The sequence below is a fragment of the Epinephelus moara genome, chromosome 16, assembly GCF_006386435.1.
Source record: "Epinephelus moara isolate mb chromosome 16, YSFRI_EMoa_1.0, whole genome shotgun sequence".
Lineage (NCBI taxonomy): Eukaryota > Metazoa > Chordata > Actinopteri > Perciformes > Serranidae > Epinephelus > Epinephelus moara.
In genome coordinates this window covers 11,371,505-11,385,981 of record NC_065521.1, presented here as the reverse complement: position 1 = coordinate 11,385,981, position 14,477 = coordinate 11,371,505, and the positions used below count along the sequence as shown (strand labels likewise).

Here is a 14,477-nt window from a genome sequence, read left to right as displayed (position 1 = left end):
GCTGGAGGCGCAGTGTGGGTGACCTCCTTGTTCTGGTATAGTTTGCGCCACCTCCTGCCACCACATTGGGCAAAAATCTCATAATAACCTTTGACCATATTGCAATTCAAGCTGATGGAGATAAAACTACACTTCTGCACCTCCTCTTGGCTCTTTTTCTGGCTTTAGAAAATCTAGGCTGTGACCGCAGACTTTTGCCAATCACAGGTCTGTTAATAGTTCTGTAAATACAGATGCGCTTGATTGTTTCTTCTGTGAAAGCCTGATTCAATGGTGGAGAATCATGCAGAAAAAGCTGCCATTTCAGCATTGGCAATAGCTGCCTATACTGCAAAGCAACGCAAAAAAGGAGGACAACTTATTAAAAAGAGAGTCTGACAATACCAAACAAAACACGTAGATATCAGCAAAGTGTTTCAGAGATGAGAGAAAACGTTTCTGATAGTTTAGCCTTCTGCTAACCAGAGCCAAGGCTCACAGCTTCAGCTTCAAGTTCACATTTACTGTGTGTAGCTAACATTAGCTGGAGTCTTGAATCATAGCGAGTGCTCTGCCTCACTCCCCACTGCCACAGACCAGTTTCAGGTTCCTGGGCACACACATCTCAGACAATCTCACATGGTCTACCAACACCCACTCTCTGATTGAAAGGGCACAACAGCAGCTCTACTTACAAAAAACATTCAGGAAGTCCAACCTGCCACAGCGGCTGCTGGCACCTTGTTACCACAGCTCTGTTGAGAGTATACTGACTCATGGAATCCTGCTGTGGTATGGCCGCAGCTCTGTGGCTGACAGGAACGCTCTGCAGATGCTCATAAAAACAGCCCAGATAATTACAAACACACATCTGCCTGCCCAGAATGACATCTACACGTCTAAACTGCCTACAGAGGACGTCCTGCATCCTGAAAGGCTCATCTCACCCAATCCATCACCTGTTTGACCCCCTGCCCTCTGGAAAGCACCACAGGTCAATCAGAGCAAGCACATATAGACTTATGAACAGTTTTTACCCCAAAGCCATTGCCAAAGAACACAGCACCAGGAGCACCTTAGACAAATTCTTGACTGTAAAGTACTTATTCCTGTTAGTATAAGTATTTTTATTTTATGTGCAATATTCTCATTATACAAGCAGGCTTTTCACATCTATTTATACTTACGTACATGTATGTTTAAACTAGTGTGTGGGTGTGAGTTTTTAACTTAATTACTTTTTATTTTGAAATCTTTTTTATCATAGTCATTTATTTTTATTTTATTTGAGCTCCGCTCAGGCAGTGAGAGTGAATTTCGTTGTATAGTGCAATGACAACAAACCAGCAGGGATATTCTGATTCTGATTCTGAAAAAAGAATTTAATTCATTTGCATGCATGTGTGCACATGTGTTTTGTGTATGGAGGTGACAGGACAGGTGTCAGATTTCCACTCCAGACCAGTTCGGAGGGTTAGAGTTTACCTGTTTGAAAGGGCTGCTTTAGATTTAAAAGAAAACAACTAAGCTACATATTTATAGCCTATAAAGTTATACCAAATTCAATACAGACAGTTGCTTGCGCGCGAAAATCATGGTCTGGTGACGTCTAGGGGGCGGGCTATACTTGTGTTAAACGGCTGTTATCAAGGTAGCCCACAGGCGACCCTAAAAGCGGAAGTGAGCCATTTCGCCGTCAAAATAAAAGAATATAGACGTAAAAAATGTGAAGAGAATGGCAACTCATTTTGCACACCTGTTTGATTTATCAAGTCTATAATTCTGTCTTTAAAGTAATACATTATTTTAAAGTTAAAAAAGAAGAATTAACTCAGAACATGGAACATATGTCTTTTGATTGGATGTAAGAAGATCAAACAGAAAATACATTACAGCAGGAAATAGCAAGACAACACAGTGGAAATAGGGTTTAAAAGCAATACAAAGTACTTCAGGTAAGAATATATAAAATACGGGTGCAGTCAAATTAATTACAACACAAATCTGTGCATAAAACGTGTGGGAAAGAGTATTTTTGCATTTCAACCTATGCATTTTCAAATACCCAGGCCATCTTCTGTAACAGGACTGCTTACCCAACTTCTGCCACATTCTACTGTGTTTATTGATAACTGCAGTACTTTATTACTACTACTGGGGTCTCTTTTTGTAATTAAAAATGCAGTAATGGTTTTATTAGAAGTCATCTTGAGCATATTACTACTTCTAGAATATAGATCATTAGACTTGAACAGAAAAAAATGGAACACTATCCTTCTGCTACCTATTGATTGTATAATTCCAAAAAGAAACAAGCCTCTATTTAGGATTTTACACAGGTACTACCCAGCTAAAGCTGATATCTGTAATTTCTTCCCAAATGTGAGCAATAGATGCATTTTTGCAAAAAATAAATGAATTGTTTTTTGTTTTGAAGGGGAAACGATTGAGCAAGCGTTTATAGATTTTTTTTCATGACACTTCTTTTTGGATTGATTTACAGAGAAACCTAGCAAAGATTGATATATTACTGCACAATAAATATATTGCACAATGTCATATTCATAAAATGATTTGGCTTAAAAGACCACCCTCGTTTCATATTTTTTAAAAATGATTTAAAACATATTTGACAACTGTTGAAATTTTCCATCTCAAACACTGAAATGGCAGAAACTATGGGATTATTTAGACATTTCAGTTTTCATCTGTTTAGCAGACCCTGAAGGTTTTTGTTTCTATATGTTTCTTTATTTCCCCTACATTTGATTTATTTGTTGTGCAATTTAATTTATGTTTGCATAGTATTTATATTTATATCATGAAATAAATTTTCTACAACTTCTAGAATGAAATCTGTAATGTAATTATTCCATGTATTGAATGTATTCAATAAAGATTGGGGGGGAAATTATATCTATTTTGAGTTATATAAATTATCACACACTGAGCAGTATGCGCCAATAAGGACTTTATTTTGAAACATATACCCGGAAGTCCTGTGTTTTTACTTTGGCTAATATCGATTTAGCACATACTCAGGGCTCCAAATAGCTAGCCAGCTAGCCGAAGGAGGCTAGTATTTCTCCTTCTCACAAAATTGAGTCGACAGTAAACTGTTTCTCAGATTATCAATGCAAATATACCACTCGGGTTTTAAGTAGGCCTTTATGATTCAGTCCTTGCCTTCCAAACACCGTGTTGTGAAGAAACGGAAGCGGTATTAAATAGCGAAATATACCGGCTGTGCCAGCAAACTGTAGCTGGCTAACGGTAGCTACTGGCTTCGGGAGTACAGCAAGTAAGGCGGCTGGCTAGGCAACCATTACTGTAGAAGCGGCTACAGACCGCCGGCTATCGAGCTACCTGTGTCAGTCAGTTGCCATAATAGGTAAGATGGCTCAAGTTTGCTACCTACTGTTTCGTTATTATAAAGTGGCTCAGAACTTTTAATTCCTTGTAAGATGGCAACCGTACAACTTAATCCGCGCCTTGTCAACGTTAAAATGTAAAAAGGCAGCTAACGTTAGTACTGCCCATATTTTAAAGTTAGCAGGTTAGCTAGCTGATATCTGGAACTACTTCTCTGTACTTTTATGACAGAGCACCGTAATACTGTCACAGTGCTGTGCCTTTCTCATCCCCATTTGACAAGACGAAGCAGTGCTTCAGCATTTCACATGTGAAATTGTTATTTAATTCGAATTGGAGTTTTTAATAATGTTTTAAAACTGTAAATATGGCTGACATTTTACTCTCGAAATAAGGACACTGATCTGTTGAGACCGTGATATTCTCAAAGCTGATTGGCTGTGGGGTGGATCAGTCAAACTTTCCTGAAAGCGGATTGGATGTACTTGTTGTGTTGTGGCTAGCGCTAGTAGTTGCCAACAGTTTATGAGATAAAGTCCAGAATAATCTACAGCTCATTTTTCTTTACTAGCTGTGTGTCTTTTGACTGTGAAGAGTGATCTTTAGCTTGACAGCTGGCCACTTGTCAATATGTAGATGTATGGATTTAGTTATCTGGATTGAGTAAGGGTTTTACGAGTTAAAGTGTGTGATGGAATGTTTACACTGCAGGTGATAGTGACCACTGCTCTGCCTAATAACACTGTGCTGTAAAATGCACGGCATGACAGAGCTGCTTTAAATAACTTAATTTGTCAAGACGTTCAAAGCATGTTAAGCTTATTTAGGCCCTTAATTTATGGCTTTGTTATAACAATGGTATAATATTTAGCTCAGTCCTGTTAATACATAATAATCATAAGGGGAAATAAAGCTGCTGGGTAAATCTAGCTAGATAAGAATATGAGATTACTATACAATGAAGATAAACAAGCAAACAATAACATCAAAATAAGAAAAATAAGTGTTGATTCTTGTACAGAAAACAGACATATGTTTTCTCATGTTGATTATTATTTACAGTCTGACTACACCATTTTTCATTCAATTTTATTTCCTTATAAATCAACAGGAGCTTAAGTGTGATTGGTGGCCCATGAGGAAGCCACGTCGAAAAGGCCAGGTGGCCATAGGAGGTGGAGCTGATGTCAAGAAGTCCAATGGGACAGCTGGGGGGCGTGGGGCTGCCCGCCAGCGATCACCATCCCCTTACAGCCTCAAAGCATCTCCAAGTAGAGAAACCCTGACTTACTCCCAGGCCCAGAAGGTGGTAGAGGTGGAACTGGAAGGTAGACTTCACCGCATTTCTATTCTGGAGCCCTTGGAGGTCATTACTGAAGATGAGATGATGGCTCAGGACATTAGTGAGTGTAACAGCAACAAAGAGAACAGTGAGCAGTCATCATCTCCCACCAGCAGTGCCCAAACAGTCCGCAAGCCTGTCACACCCCGGGGCCGCAGGAAAGATTCCAAATGTCCTCCTGTCAAGTCCCCTCCACCTTCCAAGAACCACTGCCCCAATTCTCATCCACAAACACCTGAAAAGTCTAACGCATCACACCATCACCACATGACCCTCCCTGAACCTAAGTTTCATGTGCTGGAAACCTTCACGCCAGTTGAGGCACCTCCTCTGCCTACAGCATATTACCGTTACATTGAACGCGTAGCTGAGGATCATGAAACTGAGGCAGAATATGACATGGACGAGGAAGACACTGCCTGGCTGGAGATGGTCAATGCTGGCAGAACATCGGAAGGTTACACAGCTGTCACACCAGACACCTTTGAGCTGCTGTTTGACCGGCTAGAGGAGGAGGCATACCGAGAAGCCCGCAGCCGGGCACCCTCTCAGAGTGCTATTGACGATGATGCCTTCTGCTGCGTGTGCCTGGATGATGAGTGCCTCAACAGCAACGTCATCCTCTTCTGCGACTCCTGCAACCTGGCTGTGCATCAGGAGTGTTACGGCGTGCCCTACATCCCCGAAGGCCAGTGGCTGTGCCGCTGTTGCCTCCAGTCCCCTCAGAAACCTGTTGACTGTGTTCTATGTCCGAACCGTGGCGGCGCCTTCAAGCAAACAAGTGACGGCCGCTGGGCACATGTGGTCTGCGCCATCTGGATCCCTGAAGTCTGTTTTGCTAACACAGTGTTTCTGGAACCAGTGGAAGGGGTCAATAACATCCCCACAGCACGATGGAAACTGACCTGCTACCTATGCAAGCAGAAGGGCCGTGGTGCATCAATTCAGTGCCACAAGGCTAACTGTTACACTGCATTTCATGTCACATGTGCTCAGCGTGCTGGCCTGTTTATGAAGATTGATCCTGTGCGAGAGACAAATGTTAATGGGACCACATTCTCTGTTAAGAAGACAGCATTCTGTGAGGCCCATTCACCACCAGGACAAGAGGCCGCCTCAGATGAGGAGAATGAAGGAAGAGTGGTGGGCAGTAGAGGGAGGGCTAGTAGAGGACGGAGTGCCTACACAGAGGGCCCTACAACACCGAAGAAAGGCAGGAAGGGTGAAGATGATGCCAAGATGGATAAAAAGAAAGGGAAGAAGAGCACAGAGTCAACAGCACAACACACTGCTTCACCACAAATGACAGTGCCTCAGATACCCACAAGCAGGTAAATTTTTCTTTTGGTTTGAATACAATAAAATGCTGTGTGTCTGTTGTTCAACACAATTAAACACCAGTTTTTAGATTTTTGGGTTTGCTAAATTTCTAAATAAGTGTACAGTTGCAAGAAAGAATTGTTTCTATTAGAGAAGCCTTAACTTATGTCAGTTATGTTGACAGTAAGACCAACCTGCATCTATCTCCATCCTACAGGCTGAATATCATCTGTAAAGGAGTCCTCTTACAGAGGAAAAACCAGTTCATGCAGAGGCTGCATAACTACTGGCTACTGAAGCGCCAGTCAAGGAATGGTGTGGCACTGGTCCGACGTTTGCACTCTAGTGTCCAGTCCCAAAGGAATACCGAACAGGTCAGGGTAGGAAGCAGTACTACAGCCTGTGTACTCTCATGATTAGGGGTGGGAATTGCCAGAGGGCTCACAATACGATATCATGACGATGCGTAGATCACAATATGATATTATTGCGATATTGAGATATGCTGAGTATTGTGATAAAATGTATTGAGATATATTGCGAATTATTACCTTTTTTTTCCAACTGCAAATTATTTCCCCAAAGAAAAACTTATCTTATCAGTTTTACCTCATTAGATACAGTTTTCAGTCTGTTCCTCTGACTTTAATCATCGTTATTGCAGCAAAATGTGATGCAAAGCAGACAGACTGACCAACACTGTAATAAAACAGTGTCTGAAATGCTGCATACACCTGACAATCTGAACTGCTGGTAGATTTAACGCCCTCTGTGAGGCCAGATTAAGTGTGTGAGTGATACACTTCACATGCAGGCATCCTGCTAACTGAATGGCAACACCCATGTCAGAAGTGTTGTCTGTTACAGCCACAATCCCCCATTCTTGGGCTGCATTTGCAGGAGGTCTGCAGTGTTTGCTCCGGTATGATATTCATGTACTGCTCTAGTTTGGAGAATGTGAGAGAGCAGTCACCAGTTCTCTGTGAGATAATGTGCTGTTATAGTCACATATGAATCCACTGACCTTGAAGACCAAGTATCACAAGTTAAAGGATAACTTTGGTATTTTCCAACCTGGGCCCTATTTCCCCATGTGTATGTGTGCGTATGATTCATAGGTACAACTCGTTTTAAAGTTGGTTCAGTATTGAAGGAGGCGGATGCAACCGGGAGCCGCGAAACGAGCTAAAACGGTAACGGGGGCAAATGCATCCCTTATAAGTTTGCGCATTAAAAGTGCTTTTTTTCGCCACTGACCGGTTCAGATCGCCAGTGCTATCTTTGTAGATAGCATACTTAGCGTTTCCCTTACCCTTCACTTCTTCTGGGCTGTAGCTCTCTCTACTCGTGGGACAGCCGTTTTCTTGAGGAAGAGGTGTTTCGGGATTTGATGTCTTCTCTTCTTCGGCTGGCAGTAGTCATCTTGGGAGAAGTGAGCACTGCAGATGTGTTAGCATCCATTTGTAGCACAACTAGCCACAACTTAAGCATCTCGCCATCCAACAAAGGCAGCCTATGAAAGCTGTACGGGGTGTTGCGCGACATCCTGTTCTTGCAATTCGGATAAGCACATACACAAACCATTGTTTTCAATCGATGCAGTAAAACTCTAAATTGTACTCCAGCGCCACTCTGAGCGGCGCTCAGCATGGCTCCTCTGTTTTCTTCCAGCAACAAGCAAAGCTCTCGCGAGATGACGTCACAGCCCAGAGGAAGTGAAGGATAAGGGAAACGCTTAGTATGCTATCTACAGAGATAGCACTGGCGATCTGAACCGGTCAGTGGCGAAAAAAAGCACTTTTAATGCGCAAACTTATACGGGACACATTTGCCCCTATTACCGTTTTAGCTAATTTCGCGGCTGGCAGCTGCATCCGCCTCCCTCTATACTGAACCAATTTCAGAACGAGTTGTACCTATGAATCATACGCACACATACACATGGGGAAATAGGGCCCAGGTTGAAAAATACCGAAGTTATCCTTTAATGCCACCCTTCCTGCTGTACTCAAAGATTCTTCAACTTAATGCTTCACTTACTCTGTAGAGCTTGGGTACGGCTGTGTTGGTGAAAAAATATAAAGGAGTCACATAACTGGGTTCCAGTGTTTTTAGCATGTAACAAAAGCCTTCGTTTTCAACAATGGTGTATGGACGCAGATCTTTGCACATGAAGTAGGTGATGGGCTGTGTTATTTTCCTAGCTCTCTCAGAGTTGGGTGGTAGTTTTGTTGAGCTAAGTGTTTCCAGTGTTGGTTGATTTTTCAGCCAGGCGGGTTCAGGGATAACTTGGCTGTCAGCACCTAACACTATCTCTGGATGGTAGTGTGTGAGGTGAGCCCTCATGTTCGTAGTATTCCGGGAGTATTTTATTCTCGTATGACTCTGCTTGCAAAGTGCATGTGCCATATCCAAGTCCTCCTCTGCCTCCATGTTTAAAAAATGCAAAATAAGTCCAGACCTTTGATTTAAACACGGACAGCATGTTTCTGATTTCATTTTCCGCTGCTTCCATCTTCGTTTTAATGAACTCCTGCCAAATGCTACTGACTGAGACCTCTGCTGACCTCACTACGAAAAAAAAATATCTGCACCATTTAGTGGACCGAGAAAGCACTTGATTGTATTATTCTAGTACCAAACATTGTATTAAAATGTGTATCGACAAAAATTAATGATGTATAAAATAAAAGATCGATACTTGGCATGCGTGTATCGATACAATATAGCCAAGCAAAATATCGCAGTACTATGCTGTATTGAGTTTTTCCCCACCCCTACTGATGATAAATGATAACATTTGTTGGTATTTAATGTATTTATGTAGCCACTGTTCTACCAAACAATTTCTAAAATTCACTGATTGTGTCAGGGCCCAGACACACCAAACTGACATCAAAGAACTAGTGGCAACAAGGACCAACTGTTGCGTTGCCTCACATCGCCTGTGTCTCTGCCAAAAAGTTGCATTTGAACACACCACAAAGGTTACAGCAAATAGCCAACTAGCACATACATTCTGCGCCTGCATGAAAGGAAATAACTCTGCATACCAGAAGGTGGCAGTAGTCTGCATTCATGTTTTAAAAAGGAAAACTGCTGAATCTCCCAAAAAAATCAGACCAAGGCCAAATAGTGTCAACGGTGTGGGACTCACCACAAAACTAGGGCAGCAGACATTCACTGACGGCCAAAAAAATAGCTGACTGCAGCTTGGTGTGTCAGGGCTCTTAGATACAGATCTCTGATACAGTGTTTGTATAATGTAGCTCAATAAAACTTATTGTCCTTTGTAGCCTGAGGTGGATGAGAAGGTTTCTGCTGCAAGAGAAGCACTGAGATATTGGCAGAAACTGCGCCACGATCTTGAAAAGGCCAGGCTGTTGGTGGAGCTCATCCGGAAGAGGGAGAAACTCAAACGTGAACAGGTAAAATACGCGGATATATTTAAAGTTTTAAGGTGCTCACCCATGTAGTCTGAAGTTCTGAGATGTTTGCATGGTCACACATCTTTGCCTGTCCTATACAGAGTAAACATTGATCTCCTTTTCATGTGACGCTATCCCCTCAGTACAACTGAGAAGCAAAACAAACAACAGGTGGCTGCTATGAATGGGTTGAGCTACAAAAAAAACTACTGGCTTGGTTGTTAACATTGCACAGCCCCTCACAAGTATCGCCTATTCTCTCTTTAGCGTTTGGGCATTGTGTAAAAACTTTACATCACATGTATATCCTTTGACAACTGCAGGTCAAAGTTCACCAGGCAGCTCTGGAGCTGCAGTTGACTCCAATGTTGGCGCTGCTCCGCTCCACTCTGGACCAACTACAGGAGAAGGACACAGCTCAGATCTTTGCACAGCCAGTCAACATCAAGGAGGTCAGACATTTTACTGTTATGACACCAGTCGCCAGAGACAAGGTGTATTCACATGTTATATAGAGTTGTTAAATGGGAGCGCCTGTCGGTTCCAGAAGTGGTTTTCCCCATTAAGTATTCCCATTTCAAATATTGCAAATTAAATTCCCAGTGGTACTTGACAGAGAAACTCTGGACTCTCTCAGATAATGAACAATTAAGACATTAAATGTTGATGTTCCTATCGCCAGTTTCAGTTATCTCAGCTTGTGTTCTGAAAAATCCAGTTTTGTCTATAATTGTGGCATGGCAGACAACTTTAAATACTACAGTTACCCCTCCTGCCGCCTTTGACCTTTTATCCAAGAACATAGTTCTTAGTCTTTTGTATTGATGATTTAACTGGGAGATATTTGTGCCCATCAAAGCTGTCAAAGTGCTCTGACATTTACCACTGGAACCAGGGTGCCCAAAATAGCACCTCCTCCTTTTCCACCTCTCCAGGTTTTTTTTTAACATTAGTTTGTATTTTATCTGCACACATGTGACCATTCTCCTCATTAACCCTAGGAGTGTTGTTATGTCCTCAGGTCCCAGACTACCTGGAGTTCATCAGCCAGCCCATGGACTTTTCCACCATGCGCTCTAAGCTGGAGAGTCATGCCTACAGCTCAGTGGCTGACCTGGAGGCCGACTTTAACCTGATGGTGTCCAACTGCCTCCTCTACAACAGCAAGGACACAGTCTTCCACAGGGTAGCGCTGCGTCTGCGAGACTTAGGTGGAGCAATACTGCGCCATGCCCAACGGCAAGCCACCAACACCGGCCTGGACCTGACCACCGGCATGCACCTCTCAGAATCACCGCAGAAACAAGACTTCTACAGCTGCACCTGGGAGGATGGTAAGTCACATTGTCACTTGACAGAAAATGTGAACACGCACATATTTTGAACCTTAGATAGGGGTCTGTATGTATCCCTCTCATATGATTTGATACTTATTTAGATGCGTGGTTCATGATCCAATACAATTAAGGAACATTTATTTAAGTTGATAGTAATACATCAACACACATTCAAAGTTGATTGAATGGGATCGAAATGTTTGTTGTACCTTCATGAGACATGCATGCTGGCTTCACTGTTAGCTTAACTCTCTCCCGTTGTGTCCAGTTGACAGCGTGCTGGATCCAGACAACCGGCTTCATATGACAGTGGAGGAACAGCTGAAGGAGCTGTTAGAAAAGCTGGACTTTGTCAGCTCCATGCGATGCAGTGGCGCCCGGACTCGACGCATCCGCCTGCTTCGTCGTGAGATCAACAACATCCGCTACAGGCAGGGCCAACACCCCCGCCACAGCCTTCACAATGGACATCTGAAGGAAGACGACGAGGACGATGATGATGAGGAAGATGACGACAAAGACGCCAAGGCAGATAATGGCCTTTTGTCATCAGACAAGGGTGGGTGATAAAGAGCACTGATGTTTCAACAGTATGAAATTGCCAATGCATGAACCTTTAAAAGCCTCTTTTTTTCAATGAGACCAGTTGTAAACATGAGCTAACGGAACATTGTCCTCAGGTAATTGAGCCAGGGTCCCCCCCACGCACCAACCCCAACCACCCCACTGTCTCCAGTCTAGTAAGTAGGGGCCCACAGAGTCTCGTTAGCCATGGCTGCCTCACAACTCCTCTCTCCCAGTGCACTCTATGTCTGCACCTCTTCTATACATCACTCTCATGGACTCACCACTCTCCATTGGCCACGTACAGTCATGCCATGTCATCCCACTTCTGACTACAGGCTAGTCCAGTCAAACAGTCTCTTGCCACCGTAGAGGAGTGCAGCAGAACACCTGTGATTTGTGTCAGTTGAGTCATAAAATACTGCCATGTTACCATGTTGCTGGTGTACAGTTGTGAGAGCAAAGTTATTAATTCACTCGTCTTGATAAGGTCCTCCATACCTACAGAATACCTCACCTCCCTTTGGGCTGTGGTTAGACTGTTAGAATGAAATGTAAACCATTATGAAGTGACACCATTTTCCAGTGTGAATACTACACCACCACATCACACGACATACTAAATGGACAGTCATTTAAATTTAAACGCTGAGTGAAATTGAATTAATTTTTTTTTCCTTATCTTCCAGAAGACCTCAAATCTACTTCGCCCCCAACACTGGAACCCACAGGGCCGGCTCCACCTCCACGACATGGGGACACACCTCTGGATCCTCCCACCCTGCGGCCAATCACACGGGAGCCCCAATCCCCCAGCTGGCCCTGCAAACGGCTTAAGATGGACGGAGACCTCTCAGACAGCACCACAGAGAACATGAATTGCACTAAAGCACAGGAGCGGCCGGCATCGCCGCCTCCCATTTTGCACAGTGAAGGACAAGCAGTATCCAACGGCCTGCTGGAGCTCAGCGCACCCCCCCGGCCAACCACAGGGGGAGTTGGACGACGAACCTCTGTATTGTTCAAAAAGGCAAAAAATGGAGCTAAGCTGTTCAGAGAGAGAGAAAATCCTTTGCTGAACGGAAAGGGGCAGCAGGACAACGCCCCATCAGCACCCAACTCCACAGCTAGTACCCCATCCTCCACACCTTTGTCCACTCCCTCCAAGACCCCACAGAAAAGCCCTGGACCACCCACCCTTAATGAACAATGCACCCCCAGTCAAGACATATGCTCAGATAGTGAGCTGGAGAAGACACCAAATCATACACTGGAAAGTGGTAAGAAGCTTTGCTCAGTTACTGACAACAGTGTCAGATCCTCCACTCAGGTTGTGTGTTAGAACTGACTCTTCATGGCACTGAAGACAGTGGGGAAATGATCATATCGGATGCTTGTTAGAATGTGCTGACTTTACTTTTTTTTTTATTAGCTACCAGTTAACCCGTCCCATATAATGACAATATCAGACAGCAGTGTGAAGAGATGTAAGAATTATTCCAGTGCAGTTGCAGAAGTTACATTTTTCCTCTTAATAATGTTAAATGTTGTTACATTCTTGCTTTCAGAACAGACTCCATCCCTCTTCTCTAAGAGACAAAAGGGCCAACTTCAAGTTGTCTATATCAATTTTTATAATCTGCTATCACATCTGGGGCTGGTTGCACCAGCAGGGCTAATGCTAATAGTTAGATTTTATAGTTGCGGCAGTTGTACAATTTAGGCTTCTTCTCACTAAGAATTGATCTTATGCCTACTCAGGAGCAGGTGTGAAGTCAAAATCTTCAGGACGTTTCTAAACATCTGCTACAACAACTCACATTAAATTTCCTGCTAAATTCTCCTTTTTATCTAGCTAACTTGCAAACATGAACATGAGTCTTGCCCTTCGCCTCCGCTTATTGAGCAAGCGAGCTTACAAACATCGACCAGTGAAATGTGCACTGCTGCTGTCAGTTATCAAGCTAGGTAGCTAGCTAATTAGCTGGTCAGCTGCAGCACATTAAGCAGCAGCTATAAATTTGCCTGCAAATGTCAATTCAGACACTGATGTGGTCCTTTAGTATTTAATACCAGTGCTAACAACACACCGTTAGTTTACTTTTTCTTCCCTTAACAGTTACCTATGGAGCTCCACCTGCCTACTGCTGTCAATCAAACATAGATATGCCTCTCCAGCAGCAGAGAGGAAAAGGAGCATATCTAAAATTTCTGGTGTTTTTTACCCGTTAATAATATGAAACGACATGTTGAAATTATTTTTGAGTACATAAAGGACAACCGAATAAGATACCTCAGTCTACCTAATCAACAAAACCAACCAGTTCCCTCTGCCCTTAAACCACCCTTACACCCCCCTTATCTGTGATGAGTGTGTGCTGTACTTTTTTCCCCTGATTGTTGTCGTAACACAGTATTGGGTTGTTGATGAGACTGAGGATATCGGTGCTTAGATGTCCCCTCTCCTCCTGGTATTCTGAAGTAGTCCTGAGATTTCTCTCATTTGCTTTTTAGGACTGACCAACGGCTTCAACAAGCACAAAGACGGCGGGTCCGACTCTGAGTACAGCCCTTGTCCAGTCCTGCACAAAGAAATGTAAGACATGGTGTATGTGTTGTCAGCAGTTGTTTGGCTACAGCAATACTTGACAATACATTGACAGTGTAATGTGCTGTGTCACAGCAGCTCAACACCCAAACGAAGCCTCGGGAAACCAGCTCTTTCCAAAGTTCCCTTTCTGGAGATAGTCAACGGAGACTCAGATTACACTGGTATGTTTTAACTTGTGCTTGTTTTGTTTTGTTAATTTAAACAGCATTTTTTCTGCTGTATACCATTGCATGTCATCCTCTTTTCCCTCGTTCTTGCTCACAAATGTGCCCTTAAGCATAAGAAATTTTGCGTTACAAAATAAACCACTCTCATCTCATGGGGAATATATATTTTATATATATATATATATATATATGTGTATATGTATGTATATATGTATATATGTGTGTGTGTGTGTGTGTGTGTGTGTGTATGTATATATATATATATATATATATATGTGTGTGTGTGTGTGTGTGTATGTATGTATGTATATATATATATACACACACACGTATATATATATATATATATATGTGTGT

General features: G+C 42.8%; 1 protein-coding gene across 3 annotated transcripts in view; it reads left to right on the top strand.

Annotated features, from left to right (window-relative positions):
* Positions 1-3,020: 3,020 nt before the first annotated feature.
* Positions 3,021-14,477, top strand: part of brpf3b (bromodomain and PHD finger containing, 3b) — an 18,875-nt gene continuing 7,418 nt past the window's right edge. Inside the window, exons 1-10 of one of the 3 annotated variants that reach the window (XM_050063855.1) lie at positions 3,021-3,370; positions 4,463-6,024; positions 6,231-6,387; positions 9,310-9,441; positions 9,765-9,893; positions 10,463-10,775; positions 11,047-11,337; positions 12,035-12,622; positions 13,857-13,938; positions 14,026-14,114. In XM_050063855.1, coding sequence (XP_049919812.1) covers positions 4,487-6,024; positions 6,231-6,387; positions 9,310-9,441; positions 9,765-9,893; positions 10,463-10,775; positions 11,047-11,337; positions 12,035-12,622; positions 13,857-13,938; positions 14,026-14,114 — 3,319 coding nt within the window. In that variant the 5' untranslated portion in view covers positions 3,021-3,370; positions 4,463-4,486. Of the gene's footprint in view, positions 3,371-4,462; positions 6,025-6,230; positions 6,388-9,309; positions 9,442-9,764; positions 9,894-10,462; positions 10,776-11,046; positions 11,338-12,031; positions 12,623-13,856; positions 13,939-14,025; positions 14,115-14,477 lie in introns of all 3 variants that reach the window. The other 2 variants (XM_050063854.1, XM_050063853.1) reach the window with 2 other exon arrangements.